The sequence below is a fragment of the Homarus americanus genome, unplaced genomic scaffold (assembly GCF_018991925.1).
Source record: "Homarus americanus isolate GMGI-L3 unplaced genomic scaffold, GMGI_Hamer_2.0 scaffold44240, whole genome shotgun sequence".
NCBI lineage: Eukaryota > Metazoa > Arthropoda > Malacostraca > Decapoda > Nephropidae > Homarus > Homarus americanus.
The window spans coordinates 263,536-280,326 of NW_024734769.1; the positions used below are offsets into that span (position 1 = coordinate 263,536).

General features: G+C 46.8%; 3 protein-coding genes across 6 annotated transcripts in view; all 3 read right to left on the reverse strand.

The window, feature by feature from the left end:
* Positions 1-252: 252 nt before the first annotated feature.
* On the reverse strand, positions 253-633 carry LOC121870493 (collagen alpha-1(I) chain-like). Its single transcript, XM_042372325.1, has one exon. The coding sequence runs from the start codon at positions 631-633 to the stop codon at positions 253-255; it is 381 nt and encodes a 126-aa protein (XP_042228259.1).
* Positions 634-1,809: 1,176 nt separating this feature from the next.
* LOC121870494 (collagen alpha-1(I) chain-like) lies at positions 1,810-2,226 on the reverse strand. Its single transcript, XM_042372326.1, has one exon. It carries the CDS (start codon positions 2,224-2,226, stop codon positions 1,810-1,812), a length of 417 nt encoding a protein of 138 aa, XP_042228260.1.
* A 380-nt stretch (positions 2,227-2,606) lies between these two features.
* LOC121870502 (lachesin-like) overlaps positions 2,607-16,791 on the reverse strand; it is a 72,422-nt gene continuing 58,237 nt past the window's right edge. For 3 of the 4 annotated variants that reach the window (XM_042372333.1, XM_042372334.1, XM_042372332.1), the window contains exons 7-11: positions 15,738-15,875; positions 10,616-10,765; positions 7,961-8,071; positions 4,102-4,191; positions 2,607-3,253 (exon numbers count right to left, since the gene is read on the reverse strand). In XM_042372333.1, the coding sequence (XP_042228267.1) occupies positions 3,078-3,253; positions 4,102-4,191; positions 7,961-8,071; positions 10,616-10,765; positions 15,738-15,875 (665 nt within the window). In that variant the 3' untranslated portion in view covers positions 2,607-3,077. Of the gene's footprint in view, positions 3,254-4,101; positions 4,192-7,960; positions 8,092-10,615; positions 10,766-15,737; positions 15,876-16,791 lie in introns of all 4 variants that reach the window. The other variant, XM_042372335.1, reaches the window with a different exon arrangement.

The following is a 16,791-nucleotide window of genomic DNA, read 5'->3' on the forward strand; positions in this document are numbered from 1 at the left end:
TTGTTGGGTCTCATATAGAACCGCTAGATAGGACCCAGACGGTTCTTGGATACAAATGTCTGCAGGTACCGTACTGGCCCCTTCTGGGAGTTGAGACGATCTGTAACAGTGGCAAGTGAGAGTGGGTGGACACCTCCAGCCTCAACTCTTCCCATAATCGTTAATGAAGGCTTCTTACCTGAAGGTGAAGTAAGTGATCCAACCCTTCCAGTCCACCTCATAATTTATACGTTTATGAGGAGCTTAAATAACTCATTTTAATACAAAGACTGAAAGTGTAGGCGGTCCCATTTGTCCTACTGGTCCCATAGGTCCCACTGGTCCCATAGGTCCCACTGGTCCCATTTGTCCTACTGGTCCCATAGGTCCCACTGGTCCCATTTGTCCTACTGGTCCCACAGGTCCCACTGGTCCCATTTGTCCTACTGGTCCCATAGGTCCCACTGGTCCCACTTGTCCTACTGGTCCCATAGGTCCCACTGGTCCCATTTGTCCTACTGGTCCCATAGGTCCCACTGGTCCCATAGGTCCCACTGGTCCCATTTGTCCTACTGGTCCCATAGGTCCCACTGGTCCCATTTGTCCTACTGGTCCCATAGGTCCCACTGGTCCCATTTGTCCTACTGGTCCCATAGGTCCCACTGGTCCCACTGTCCTACTGGTCCCATAGGTCCCACTGGTCCCATTTGTCCTACTGGTCCCATGGGTCCCACTGGTCCCACTTGTCCTACTGGTCCTGGGTCCCACTGGTCCCACTTGTCCTACTGGTCCCACTGGTCCCACTGGTCCCACCCACCGGTCCCTTGTCCTACTGGTCCCATAGGTCCCACTGGTCCCACTGGTCCCATGGTCCCACTGGTCCCACTTGTCCTACTGGTCCCTGGTCCCACTGGGTCCCACTTGGTCCCATAGGTCCCACTGATCCCACTTGTCCCTGGTCCCACTTGTCCTACTGTCCCATGGTCCCACTGGTCCCATTTGTCCTGGTCCCATGGGTCCCACTGGTCCCACTGTCCTACTGGTCCCTGGTCCCACTTGTCCTACTGGTCCCATAGGTCCCACTGGTCCCATTTGTCCTACTGATCCTCCCACTGGTCCCTTGTCCTACTGGTCCCATAGGTCCCACTGGTTCCATTTGTCCTACTGGTCCCATAGGTCCTACTGGTCCCACAGGTCCCACTGGTCCCATTTGTCCTACTGGTCCCAGGTCCCACTGGTCCCATTTGTCCTACTGGTCCCAGGTCCCCATAGGTCCCACTGGTTCCATTTGTCCCTACTGGTCCCATAGGTCCTACTGGTCCCACAGGTCCTGTCCCACTTGTCCTACTGGTCCCATTAGGTCCCATTTGTCCCACTGATCCCACTGGGTCCTGGTCCCACTTGTCCTACTGGTCCCATAGGTCCCACTGGTTCCATTTGTCCTACTGGTCCCATAGGTCCTACTGGTCCCACTGGTCCCACTGGTCCCATTTGTCCTACTGGTCCCACAGGTCCCACTGGTCCCATTTGTCCTACTGGTCCCATAGGTCCCACTGGTTCCATTTGTCCTACTGGTCCCATAGGTCCCACTGGTCCCACTTCCCACTGGTCCCATAGGTCCCACTGGTTCCATTTGTCCTACTGGTCCCATAGGTCCTACTGGTCCCACTGGTCCCACTGGTCCCACTGTCCACTGGTCCCTGGTCCCACTGGTCCCACTTGTCCTACTGGTCCTGGGTCCCACTGGTCCCACTTGTCCTACTGGTCCCACAGGTCCCACTGGTCCCCATTTGTCCTACTGGTCCCATAGGTCCCACTGGTCCCATTGTCCTACTGGTCCCATAGGTCCCACTGGTCCCCATTTGTCCTACTGGTCCCATGGTCCCACTGGTCCCATTTGTCCCACTGGTCCCATAGGTCCCTGGTCCCACTTGTCCCACTGGTCCCATAGGTCCCATGGTGTCCTGGGTCCCCATAGGTCCCACTGGTTCCCATTTGTCCTACTGGTCCCACAGGTCCCACTGGTCCCATTTGTCCTACTGGTCCCATAGGTCCCACTGGTCCCATTTGTCCTACTGGTCCCATAGGTCCTACTGGTCCCACAGGTCCCACTGGTTCCATTTGTCCTACTGGTCCCACAGGTCCCACTGGTCCCATTTGTCCTACTGGTCCCATAGGTCCCACTGGTCCCATTTGTCCTACTGGTCCCATAGGTCCTACTGGTCCCACAGGTCCCACTGGTTCCATTTGTCCTACTGTTCCTATACGGACAGTGTGAATGCAGTGCTCTTGTTAACCCTCCTTCACTTCCCCAACTGTACAGGTAAGTGCACACTCAGCTGGGTCAACTGAGTGTGTCTCGGGCACGAACCGATGAAGCTTGCGGCAGGAGGTGAGAACTGTATCAAGTTTAGTTTTTTAATGAAACCTTTAAAATTATATTTAACTCAGAAAACTAAAATAATTTAAACTCAGAACAGACTTTATGACGGTCATGAGGGGAGGTAATGCGAGGTTACAGGTCAAGTTGTGGTCAACCATAACTATTTTGGCTTTACAACAGAGTACAACAAATCTGTTATTATAACAAATTAAACATATCTGTAAAATAGGAATTTAAGACAATATTAAATGTTTTAACCATTTTAATGATTCTGTATTTTCCATTTTAGTATCTTAAAGTACTGTACTTTATATATCTAATACACAGGCAGACACCATTCTGGCATCAATTTTTAATTGCATTAACTATCTTTAAGATTATTACTGTATTTCAAAGTAAATGAACAAAGGTGATCCTTGGCACACAGATATACTGTACACTGCGTGGCTTCAGGCTTCACTGGTAACATTACCCAGACGCTCTAAGCTTGGAAGATACAGTACAGGACCGGCATCATCAACAAGCTAAAGTTGTACAAGAACTAATCCCTAGTAAAAGCAGTAGACGGCAGGCAGACTCTCGCCCACAATCATTTAATATATTCAGAATACGGTGGTCGCTTTTGAGAATCTCCCAGTGAAAAAAAAAATTAAATTAGTTTCATGAAATAGAAACATTTACAGAAACATGACTACAAGACTTGTCAAATTCGTTGTCACACAAGTGTTGGTGGCGAGGCATAGAAAGCTGTGTTGGTTACTATGACAACAAGAACCACCGCCACCAGCAGGGCCACAGGACACGTCGCCTCTCCAGCGTCGTGTTCAACCACGTCAAGTGACTCCTGCGGCGACAGTCCTTGAGGCGTGGTTGGGCCGGTGTAGTGAGAACCTGTGTGGGAGAAGTAAATATTGGTTAATGACGTTAGGAAGTATTGCTATAGGTTATTATTAAGGTTAGGAAGTAGTGGAAAAGATTAAGCATCTTGATAATGTTAAGGAATCTGGGAAAGCTTCACAGTATGAAAATAATAGTAAGGTCTAAGATATACGTTTAGTAAACGATGAAGTGATAACAATTTGAAGATATTCTGAGAAGAAGAAACAATAAACAAACTTTTGGATATGTTAACGACAAAATAATAATGATGCATACAAGCATTTGTGAACGCACCTAATACAGTGGACTTTAGGAAGGTATAATCAATCTGGAGATATATATATATATATATATATATATATATATATATATATATATATATATATATATATATATATATATATATATATATATATATATATATAGAGCTACAGCAAGAGAAGAGAGTGAGTTTATTATTAAACACAAAATGTTGTATTGTTGAAGTGATCCGCCAGCCTCGGATAGTCCAAGAGCAATGTAATGCTTGTTGAATACTCCTGTAGACATACTATTACTGATTAGAGACCAAGAGTAAGCCTAAACAAAGGACCCTCCTGGATATAAGCAGCTGACAGCTTTGTTGGTTATCCTTGGTCAAGTTGCCTTACTATTTACCACTGTTGTTTACCTGCACTGTCTTGGTACACAGTTTACTCTCACGGCCTACCTGCACCGTATACCTACGTTGTCTACTATACATATATGCTGAACTGTATAACTGCAGTTATATACACACCTATCCAACTATAGACCTGAATGACAAATTTACTGAACAAATATTATTATTCATTTCTATTAGATAATTGAATAAGATTTACCTTCAAAGCTGGAAGACTTGCCTAGATGCTGCTGATCCATGATGTCGTTAACACCTTTAGTATGATGAAAACTGTGGTATTTCTTGCTTTCTGCAGGAACATGGAACAAACTCTTGTTATTACACCTGTTACCAGTGTACAGTGTATCATATTACTGCTTGATAATATCGGTAACACTTTTAAGTAATTTGCTGCATTGTACATAGTTTACACTTAACTTTCAAACAGTTCTCCATATCCTTGACGGTCATCTAATACACGATCACTAAATTGTCAATTGTCTAGAAATAGGTAATGATATAATTTGTACATTATATACATAAACAATGTCTGGCTGAGTTAGGGTGACAACATATTTTGGCATTGCGCTACAATTATCTTTAGTTGAACGTGAAAGTTGGCCCCAAAGGCCCGACGGTTCATTAGGGGCAGTGTGGATACAGCACACTGTATACTAAGTCTTGGCACACAAGGGGGCAGCGTAACCAGCTGTGTATTCGACCGCCTTCACTCCTCACCAAATGCCAAGTATCAACGTACTGTAGGTGTAATGGTAGTGTGGCCAGATAGACTAACACTGCCAAGCTTTATGTGCAGGAAAGCGATACACACGGGCCAGACTGATGCTAGCCGATCCACGTGCCGCCTACTTGATACTGGTAAAATATTTACTACTGGCCGCCGCTACCCAAGCACCAAGTAACTGAAATGATCCATACATGAACTTAATCCTTTAGAGGGCAGCTCCACACTTAGGTGGAGTTTGTAGCCTCGAGGTGAACTGTTTACTGTATACCTCAATTGCGTACTTCTATGCCACAGCTTTAATTAACAAAATCATTTGATTTTCTGGTGGACCAAACTCCAACACATGCCGAGATAAATCAGGATATAGTGTCTTTGTGTTGTAACGTAAGGATATTGAATGACCTCTTTTTAAATATACTACAGTATTCTGGACGAAGAAAGACACGATTCTTTGACGTGGGAGACTTCTTCTCTGAACACATTTTCACACACCACAAAAATTTAATCACATCTTCATACGGGGGAAAAAATAGGCGGCCACTACTTTTTAATTTATCAAAGAATGCATTTGGTTGTAGAGACTGAAGAATAATATTATGTAATATAGTTAACAGATGCCTATAATTGTTGTAACTAGCCTTTCTGCTCATGTAACTGTTGTCGAGTCGGCTGGCTGACGTGGCTGAACTTGGTTCGAAACTTGAGCCGAGATAGCTTCGTTCAGTCAGCCGATATATATATATACAGTACTCGTGGGCGGCCTCGGGAGTCTACATCGGATCTTTGAGGTGGGAAGTCTCCTTCGGAGCTCTGATGGAGGGCCGACAAATGTTGGTCCTTCCAAGCTCATTGCGAGATATGAGCCAGCGTTGCTGGCAAACCGAGTTTCACGATGACCCAATCGGGTCGTCGTCATGAATCAACTCTGAGTAAAGAGTCAGGTTGGCTGACAACAGACAGACATTCGGGGAGGGCTAGTGGTGACTTCCCAGCCTGAATGGTGTGCGAGTAAGAAGACCTGAGGAAAGAAGACCTGAGGAAAGAAGACCCGAGGAAAGAAGACCCGAGGAAAGAAGACCTGAGGAAAAAAGACCCAAGGAAAGAAAAAATACATCAGCTCCGGCCGAAATAGCCGAAAGGCGAAGTGGCCAGTAATCTTCAAACAAGAAAAAGAAGAGGCGGCCTCGGAATGGCCACGACTGCTGGACTCGGAGCTGTAAAGTGCCTTTTCTCTGCTGCCTGGTTGAGAAACCTGCAATTTCGTTGTGAATGGGCACTCAATCCTAGTGGTTGGCCTTACCAATAAGAACATAAAAATGGAGGAAACTGAAGCGGGCTTATTGGCCCACACTGGGCAGTCTCATTTACACCCAACCCCTATTGCTCATACAGTATATCCGTCCAACCTATGTTTGAAGCTATCCAGCGTACTCGAGTTAATGATGATGTTCGGTAACTTGTTCCATTCATCCACTCCACAATTTCCAAACCAATGTTTACCTATTTCGCGCCTAAATCTAAATTTGTCTAATTTAAAACCATTGTTACGAGTTCGCTCCTGGTTGGAAAGTTTGAGTACCTTCGTTATGTCCCCTTTGTTTAGCCCTGACTTCCATTTATACACCTCTACCATATCGCCCCTCACTCTACGTCTCTCGAGGGAGTGCAAATTAAGATGCCTTAACCTGTCTCTGTACTCAAGGATCCTAATGCCCGGGATTAGCCTTGTCATTCTCTTCTGAATTCTTTCCAAGGATTCTATATCCATTCTGTAATACAGTGACCAGAATTGAACCGTGTAAACCAAGTGAGGTCTCAAAAGCGCAAGATATAATCTTAAGATGACTTCGCTAGTCTTGTAACCAACACTCCTTTGTATGAGCCCAAGTACTTTATTAGCCTTGTTTCGAGCAAATACATATTGTTTACTTGGCTTAAGATTCCTACTTATCATTACACCTAAATCTTTCTCACATTCAGATTTCTCGATAACATCTTTGATCATCTGATATCTGGTTTCCCTGTTTACATCTCCTATACTGAGTACGTTACATTTGTCCACACTGAATTTCATCTGCCATTTTTCAGACAATCGAAAATTTTTAGATCTTCTTGTAGTTTTGCAGAGTCCTCGTCAGATTTAATTACACGTCCTATTTTAGTGCCATCAGCAAATTTACTTATGTTGCCGTGTACGCATATATCTATGTCGTTTATGTATATAATAAATAATCATGGTCCAAGTACTGAGCCTTGGGAAACTCCACTAGTGACGTTACTCTAATGGGATTTAGTGCCGTTAATGCTCACTCGCTGTTTCCTGTCCTGTAACCACGCACTAATCCATTTTAGAATATCTCCTCCGATGCCATGAGCCTACACTTTTCTCATTAGTCTTTCATGTGGAACTCGATCGAGGGCTTCGCTAAAGTCAAGATATACCACATCATAGTCGTGCCCGTTTGTCCACTGATTCAAAAACAGCTGAAAAGAATGTTAATAGATTAGTTAGACATGAACACCCACTTGTGAAGCCATGTTGGGAATCATTGATCAACTTGTGCTTCTCCAGGTGATTTCGGATATAGTTTGAAATTATGGCTTCCAGTAATTTGCCTGCAATTGATGTTATACTTATTGGACTGCAGTAAGAGGATAGTGATCTATCTCCCTCCTTGAAAATCGGTATTACATTTGCTATCCTCCAGGATTCTGGTACTACACCTGTTTTTGTGGACATGTTAAACAACTTTGCTAAGGGCATACTCAGCTCTTCCTTACATTCCTTTAATACTCTGGCAAATATCTCCTCGGGACCCGGTGACTTATTAGGTTTTAGCTTGTCTATTTGCTTACTAACGTGGTTACTAGTCACTACTATCTCGCTTAATCTATTTTCTTCACTATCTCTGTATGGAGTCGGTGCCTCAGGTATCATGTTTAGTTTTTCGGTGGTGAAAACTGTTGAAAAATATATATTCAGATTATTGCACGTGATCTTCTGAAGAAGTCAGGAATATGAACAACCTTTGAGTGTATATCAAAGGTTCATAATACCACAAGAAATATACCAGTCTTATCTCCTGCAAATACAACTTGTCAGTCAGTAACAGTGAACATAAGATAACACTATCTTCCACGAGACCGGTAATGTGTGTGTGTGTGTGTGTGTGTGCACAAGACAAGGGAAGTAATGAAGTAATTTACAAAGAACATATATGAGCATCGACCATCATTAGTCATAAATGGAGGACATATTACATCAGGGGAGCGACACTTATAGTGCTCACGACTATTGCAGGAACTAGACGAGAGAAACAAATCGCGTCACCTTTCTTATGTGTTGGTAAGGTCGCTGGAGGTTCCCCAGTAGCCTCGGTCGTCTCCGCATCATCCTGCTCCTCCAAGCCTCCGTTGAAGTGGGACTTGGGCGGGTCGATCTCTGTGGACGGCAGTGGGCGGCTGTTCCAAATCATTTCAGCAATATATAGGTAATGATGATAATTTACAGCAATCTAATGGGTAAACAAGTGAGGTGGTGTGTGGGCAGTTGTCGTGGGTCTTAAGTGTGGGCAGTTGTCGTGGGTCTTAAGTGTGGGCAGATGTCGTGGGTCTTAAGTGTGGGACGTGGGTCTTAAGTGTAGGGAGGTGTCGGGGGTCTTAAGTGTGGGCAGATGTGTGGGTCTTAAGTATGGGGAGATGTGTGGGTCTTAAATGTAGGCAGATGTCGTGGGTCTTAAGTGTGGGCATATGTCGTGGGTCTTAAGTGTGGGACGTGGGTCTTAAGTGTAGGGAGGTGTCGGGGGTCTTAAGTGTGGGGAGGTGTCGTGGGTCTAAAGTGTGGGGAGGAGAGAGTGGCGGGTGGAGAAGAGGGTGGTGGAGGGGGTGGGTGAGGAGAGGGTGGGTGGAAGAGAGGGTGGTGAGTGGAGGAGAGGGTGGTGGGTGGAGGAGAGGGTGGTGGGTGGAGGAGAAGAGAGATGAGCAGTGTTTTAGGAGCTGTGAAACAGTTACTGTAGACAGCACCTCTATCAATTAAATAATCCTGATTTGTTTTGAAGAGTTGAATAAGGAATAATAACATCTTAAATCCAACAGAATTATGTCTCTATTTCAAGTGCTCTTCTGAAGATCAAAGTAAACGGTATTGTTATGGGTAGAATATACAATTAAATTACAAAATGGGTAAGTACAACACTCTTAAGATACTCAAAGACTAAGATTTAGTAAGAAAGTTAACCTAAGTTCCACTCATGAAAAAAAAGTAGCGTTCCCGAGAGCAATAATAATCAGTAACAAATGTAATACGTCACTAGGCTCGTAAATGGATTTTTATTATAACTATACTTAATAGTAATATATACAAAATACACACAATTAAAAAAGTTATACAAAAGTTAAAAAAATCACTACAAACAGGAAACTGAAAAGAACACTGTGATGGTCTTCCATTGAAGTGTAAATAACACTTAGAAAGATCACTGGCCAGGAAGGAGTGCCGTCGTCAGTACAAAAAAAAAATGGAATGATGGTTTACGCCTGAAAAGTTTATTAGTGCGACCTCATACAAACACAGAAGGCAGAAGGACGAGACCCTAACCAATGCTAGACTATTAAATTCTTCCAAGATTTAATACACTTTCTATATAATTATTAAACGAGAGTAGTCTATGCACGTATTCAATGGAATACCCCTGGTATATGTAAATAACAAAAGGTCTACTATTAGAATTTAACCACGTTACTATCCTTTACTGGATGTAGCCCTAAATCTCCATTTTATACTGCAAGGATGTTTTATACCACCCAAAATGATACAGATAGAACAAATAACCAGACCAAGATTGTCCCTGCAGATTAGCACCGGTGACAATATTAAGTCATTATCAATTAGACTTAATTTACACCCATACAATATAACATAGATATGGATATGGTAATTTGAAACCTCTGGACCTTCAAAAATTTAAGAAAATAGCCAGTACGTCTGTTAGGTTTGCTGTCGTCAAGCTCTCTGCCGCGTGGCATCACGACATTGACCAGTCTCCGAGACCTGGCATCCTCATCTGACCGTTTTACCGGCAAAAAACACTTATACATTACATGGTTTTCTCCTAAACAACAAATCTATAATTATTTATATTTAGTGATTTTACTATTTTACTATGAGGTAGTTTTTCTATTAAATTTAGGTAACTAAGCAACATCACGTTGAAATATAGTTTCTGACTTGCTAGTAATTCGGGTGTTATCAGACAACCAAAGATACAGCGACCCCACCTGGGTCTCGTACTGGCAATACTTGGTAAAGTAAGGTTGTATGTAAAGGTGATTGTTATTGGCTGATTTATTTTCAGCTGTATCACTGAAGAAAATTTGATCTGAAAATCTTGTGGCAGCCCTCGTTCATAAATATAATTTCCTCATTATTTAAGCAAATATACGAACATTTGGAACTTCTCATGATCTTAAATAACAATGAACAGTTTATTATTATAACAATTCTACCTTTGGATTGTTCAATATTTATCCTGACAGTGATACATCCTTAAATAGATCCACCAATCACAATCACCTTTACATGCAGCCTTCCTTTACCAAGTATTGCCAGGGAAAGTGCGAGTACGAGCCCCAGGGTGGGGTCGGTGCATCTTTGGCGGACTGCTTTTAATACTTCTTAGTTTGGGTAAGAACACTGTCTTCACTTTTTGATGTGTGAGGTCTGCCACAAGTGAGGACAGTGTTGTTGTTGTTGTTGTAATACACTGTCCTCACTTGTTGATGTATGAGGTCTGCCACAAGTGAGGACAGTGTTGTTGTTGTAATACACTGTCCTCACTTGTTGATGTGTGAGGTCTGCCACAAGTGAGGACAGTGCTGTTGTATTATCAAACATTCCCGCGATCACAAAAATCAGCAGTGTGAGACACCCTGCATAACCTATTTGTCTGTGTCTCTCTCACCCTCTCCCTGTCTACCCCAACGTTACCATAGACCTTGATGGCTCCGTCAGTCTCTCCCAGGGAGTTCTTGGCCACGCAGCGGAAAGTACCGAAGTCCTCAGCTGTCACGTCTCTTATTCTCAGCTTCATGTGCGTCTTGTAGTAGCTCTCCTCCAGGATGGGCTCGTACCGCTTCCCTGCCAGGTGACGGACGATAAAAGCCCAGCCATTAGGTTACTGGATGAAGCACGAAGGTAGGTGCGGTGAGGAAGGGATTGTTAAGAAGGGGGTTGAACTAGGGAGTGTTGATAGGGTGGTTGAATTGGTTAGAGATTGTACGTTAATAGGAAGAAAAGTTGTCAGTTATTTGGGTAATATTAGAGATGGTTGAAATCTGGATATTTTCAGGGTCAGGTTTAGTACCGTCTCAGTGCGTACGTGCGTGAGTGTGCGTGTGTGTGCGCGCGCGCGCGTGTGTGTGTAGAGCCACACACAGGGTGGTGAAATGCGTCTAATGTGGCAGCATTATGTTAAGTGTTAAGGTGCAAGCACTGCTTGCTCCCTCTCGCTTTCAGCTGCCGCCGTTGGCTAGCCCTCGTGGCGAACAGGGAAGCAACTTGTCAGTACACGGCCTCTTCACCACGAAGACTCCTGCTGTGCCTCCTTGTGGCAACACACGGTAACTGGGTGCCTCGTGGGCCCAGGCTTGACCAGCAAGGGATCTCGGAGTAGCAGTGGGCCCCAGAGGGACAGCACATAGGCCCAATGGCATGTGGACACGTCCTGGCGCCTACCAACCACCGTGTTATGCTATTTCCAATAGAATAATAGAGTTGGTATTAACAACGTGTAAGGGTGGACTTAACTATTTAATAATCAAAACGTACAACACTGGTATGGCACACGGCAACACTCCCACGCCAACACTCCCACAACACACGGTCACACTGGACTCGCGCGCACGCACGCACACACACATACACTCACGGCAGGACTCCCACAGCACACACAGCTCACGGGAGAACTCCCACAGCACGCACAGCTCACGGCAGGACTCCCACAGCACGCACACCTCACGGCAGGACACCCACAGCACGCACAGCTCACGGCAGGACTCCCACAGCAAATACAAGCTCATGGCAGGATTCCCACACACACAGCTGCGCTCCCACAGCACGCACAGCTCACGGCAGGACTCCCACAGCACGCACACCTCACGGCAGGACACCACAGCTCACGGGTGACTCCCACACGCACAGCTCACGGCAGGACTCCCCACAGCACACACACAGCTCAAGGCAGGACTCCACAGCAGACACAGATCACGGCAAGAGTCCCACAGCACTCACAGCCTGTGGGCAGGTCTCCCACAGCACACACACAGCTCACACAGGACCCCACAGCACAGCCACAGCTCACGGCAGAACTCCCACAGCACACACAGCTCTCACTGCAGGACTCCCCACAGCACACACAGCTCACGGCAGGACTCCCACAGCACACACAGCTCACAGCAGGACCTACAGTAGACACAGATCACGGCAAGAGTCCCACAGCACCTCACAGCCCAGGCAGGTCTCCCCAGCACACACACAGCTCACGACAGGACTCCCCACAGCACACACAGCCCTGCAGGACTCCACAGCACACCCAGCTCACGGCAGGACCCCACAGCACACCCAGCTCACGGCAGGACTCCCCACAGCACACAGCTCACGGCAGGAACTCCCACAGCACACACAGCCACCGCAGACTCCCACAGCACACACAGCCTCACGGCAGGACTCCCACAGCACACATTGAAGCCCGCTGCAGGACCCTACAGCAGACACAGATCACGGCAAGAGTCCCACAGCACTACAGCTCAGGCAGGTCTCCCCACAGCACACACACGGCTCACGACAGACCACAGCACACACAGCTCACGGCACCCCACACCCAGCTCACGGCAGGACTCCCACAGCACACACACAGCTCACGGCAGGACTCTGGCCAGCACACACAGCTCACGGCAGGACTCCCCACAGCACACACAGCTCACGGTGGAAAATTCCCCACAGCACACACAGCTCACGGCAGGACTCCCCACAGCACACACAGCTCACGGCAGGACTCCTACAGCACACACAGCTCACGGCAGGACTCCCTGCAGCACACACAGCTCACGGCAGGATTCCCGCAGCACACACAGCTCACACGGCAGACTTCCCCACAGCACACACAGCCCACACGGCAGGACTTCCACAGCACACACAGCTCACGGCAGGATTCCCGCAGCACACACACAGCCAAGGCAGACTCCTGGGCCAGCATTGGGCCAGATCACGGCAAGAGGTCCCACAGCACTACAGCTCAGGCAGGTCTCCCACACACACACAGCTCACGACAGTGACTCCCACAGCACACACAGCCTCACGGGCAGGACTCCCACAGCACACCCAGCTCACGGCAGCAGACCTCCCCACAGCACACACAGCCACGGCAGGACTCTGCAGCACACACACAGCCATGGCAGGACTCTGGCAGCACAATTGGGCATGCAGGACTCCTGCAGCACACACAGCTCAGCGGCAGTGATCTCGCAGCACACACAGCTCACGGTAGATTCCCACAGCACACACAGCTCACGGCAGGATTCCCGCAGCAACACACAGCCTGGCAGGACCTCAGCAGCACACAGATCACGGCAAGAGTCTCCACAGCACTCACAGCTCAGGCAGGTTCTCCCCACAGCACACACACAGCTGGCCGACAGGACTCCCACAGCACACACAGCTCACGGCAGGATTCCCCAGCACACCCAGCTCACGGCAGGATTCCCAGCCACACACAGCACACAGCTCACGGCAGGATTCCCATGCACACACAGCTCACGGCAGGACTCCCACAGCACACACAGCTCACGGGGACTCCCAGCACACACAGCTCACGGCAGATTCAGCACACACAGCTCACGGCAGGACTCCCACACACAGCTCACGGCAGCTCACGGCAGGACTCCTGCAGCACACACAGCTCACGGCAGGACTCCCACAGCACACACAGCTCACGGCAGGACTCCCGCAGCACACACAGCTCATGGCAGGACTCCCACAGCACACACAGCTCATGGCAGGACTCCCGCAGCACACACAGCTCACGGCAGGACTCCCGCAGCACACACAGCTCACGGCAGGACTCCCACAGCACACACAGCTCACGGCAGGACTCCCACAGCACACACAGCTCACCGCAGGACTTCCACAGCACACACAGCTCACGGCAGAAGGTGTTGACCGGGCCAGCCAGGAGTCCGACTGCCGGGGTGATGGTTCGCGGCTGCCAACTGACCTCCGTCACATCACCTCGTAGTTCCGTCTCATTGGCCAGTTATGACGCGCTGTGACGTTGATTGGAGTCAGTATTGCTGCTTGACCCAGCCAACGAGTCCTTATCCAGCTGGTCCACAGTCATGGCATGACATTCGCCCCTGCTAAAACAAATTTTTCTTTTGGAAAGGAAATTTTCACAATTCTATGGCCCTGTTTCCAACGTTGGTTCATCTATTGATTATCTGTATCATTTACCATTAGTCTAGAAAGAAGATCAGCTCCGACATTTGCCTTTCCTCCGATAAATCGAATCGTGAAATTGAATTGTTGGAGGTATAACATCCACCGCGTTAATCTTGCATTTGAGTTTCTAGATGTGCAGAGGCTTGTTAAAGGCAGGTGATCTGTTTCTAAGGAAAACTTTTCACCATATAAAGAACAATTATTTTTTATACCTTCCACTACGGCTAATAATTCTTTTTCAACCGTGATGTAATTCTTCTCTGCGGTTGGTGGAGAAGTCTGTGCACGAGAATTGAGAGCAGCAGCAGCAGTGAGGGAGATGACAAAGACCATGACGTGGAGGATGAATTATTCCAGGCCCTGTACGAGACCCCCCGCAGGAATGAAAAAATACAGTGACCTTTTCAAGTGTTTCCTGGGGGAGAAACCTTCGAAAAAAGTTTTCGACAAGGACACCTTACCCCAACGAGGCCATGAGGGAGTTGTTCATCAAATACGACACCTCCATCCTCTCTAGTGCTTGTCGCTCATTCTGCCGTCTTGAGGCCCAAGAGCAGCAGAATGAGCGACAAGCATTTTGAAACGCTAGTATTCTTGTGGGGGAACAAATGAATAATTAAAATTATATAATATAAATCATAATAAATAATTGAAAATGAATGAATATTTTTTTTATTTTGCATATGTTACTCCCATACACAGGAGAATATGCGTTTCGGGGCTGCATTTGTACGTCACTGAAAACTCGTTGACGCTAGGTGTTGACGCTGACGCTAACGGCGTCAATTTATGAAATCGTTTACGCCGACACTGACGCATCAAATTTCTTGGCCGTTTACCCTGACGCTGGTGGCGCCACTTTTTTTGTTGATGCATACAACACTGTGCGTCCTATATACAATAACTATCCAATATTTCCCCTCTGTGAAGTATTGATGTCTTAGTCCCCCTTACCAGCCTCCCGGCTGAGTCTCCCCTGGCTGGTGTGTGGGGGAGGGCCAACTGTAAGCCTATATCACCAGTCGACCGCAACCATACACAATTACCTCCCTCACTCTCTCCACCTCTCACGGGTGTAACGAAAGAGAAAGAAGAAAAGGTATATAAATAAATAAGTAAATAAACAAAGAATTAAAAAGACATTGAAAGAGTAAGTTGGTACATAAAATATGTTACATTAAAGTAGGGACACATATAAACAATCCATTTGTTACAGTGGTGGTGGTAGCAGTAGAGTGTGTGAGCTGTGGAAGTGTGGTGGTTGTGGTGGTAAAGTGTGTGAGGTGTGGTGGTTGTGGTGGTAGTGTGTGCGAGGTGTGGTGGTTGTGGTGGTAGAGTGTGTGAGGTGTGGTGGTTGTGGTGGTAGTGTGTGTGAGGTGTGGTGGTAGAATGTGTGATGTGTGGTGGTAGAATGTGTGATGTGTGGTGGTAGAATGTGTGATGTGTGGTGGTAGAATGTGTGAGGTGTGGTGGTGATAGTAGTAGAGTGTGTGAGGAGTGGAAGTGTGGTGGTAGAGTGTGCGAGGTGTGGTGGTTGTGGTGGTAGAATGTGTGAGGTTTAGTGGTTGTGGTGGTACAATGTGTCAGGTGTGGAGAGAGAGAGAGCTTTACTCACCTGACACTATCATGTCACCGTTAGCGTTGGTCCAATAGTTGATACTCTTGGGGTAAGCTTCTGTGTGGCACTCAATGGTCAGGTCCTGGCCCACGTAAGCACCCTCCAGCTGCTGTGGCACCCCAGTCATAGGAGGGACTGTTACATAAAAAAACACTCGTAACTATTGATGTTTTAACTCCGGGTTTCTTAATTAGCATGAAAATTTTAACCTACAAGAAAACATATTTTTGTAGACGGAAATGAGGTTGGATTCTAAAGAATGGGGTGGTGGTGGTAGTGTGTGAAGTGTGGTAGTAGTAGTGTGTGAGGTGCGGTGGTAGGGTGTGCGCAGTGTGGTGGTAGTAGTGTGTGAGGTGTAGTGGTGGTAGGGTGAGTGAAGTGTGGTGGTAGTAGTGTGTGAGGTGTAGTGGTGGTAGAGTGTGTGAAGTGTGGTGGTAGTAGTGTGTGAGCTGTAGTGGTGGAAGGCTGTGCGAGTTGTGGTGGTGGTGGTAGGATGTGTGAGGTGTGGTGGTGGTAGTGTGTGAGGTGTGGTGGTGGTAGTGTGTGAGGTGTGGTGGTAGAGTATGTGAGGTGTGGTTGTAATGGCCCCTGTCTCATCAACAGAAGTATTATATAAATGGGTTATTTACATCTGATTTATATTGAGATTCATCCCTGTAACTTTAAACTGGCTATGATGTGACATGTTCAATGCACGTGATAAAGTGTGCCCACGGGAAGCTACGTCATACTATGCTGAGTAAAGGCATAAGTAGCCAGCTCTCTGGCCACCTGAAGCGAGCAGTAGTTTGATATCCTTGACTAGAGGAGGACGTTATTTGAGAGCCGCAGTGGATGGCTCCGTCTTCCCTCGAGGGAGAGCGACGCGTCTATTCCGTTCTCCCTCGATGGGTCACTACTCAAAGTCACTCACACCAACTAACATCGAACGGACGTTGATCCACGTTTATATTACATAAACGCCGTCCTTTCTTCTCACACTCATAAATAGTGGAACTTACGGTTGATCTACACTCAGGAAATATATAAACATAATACTTTTCTAATAAAA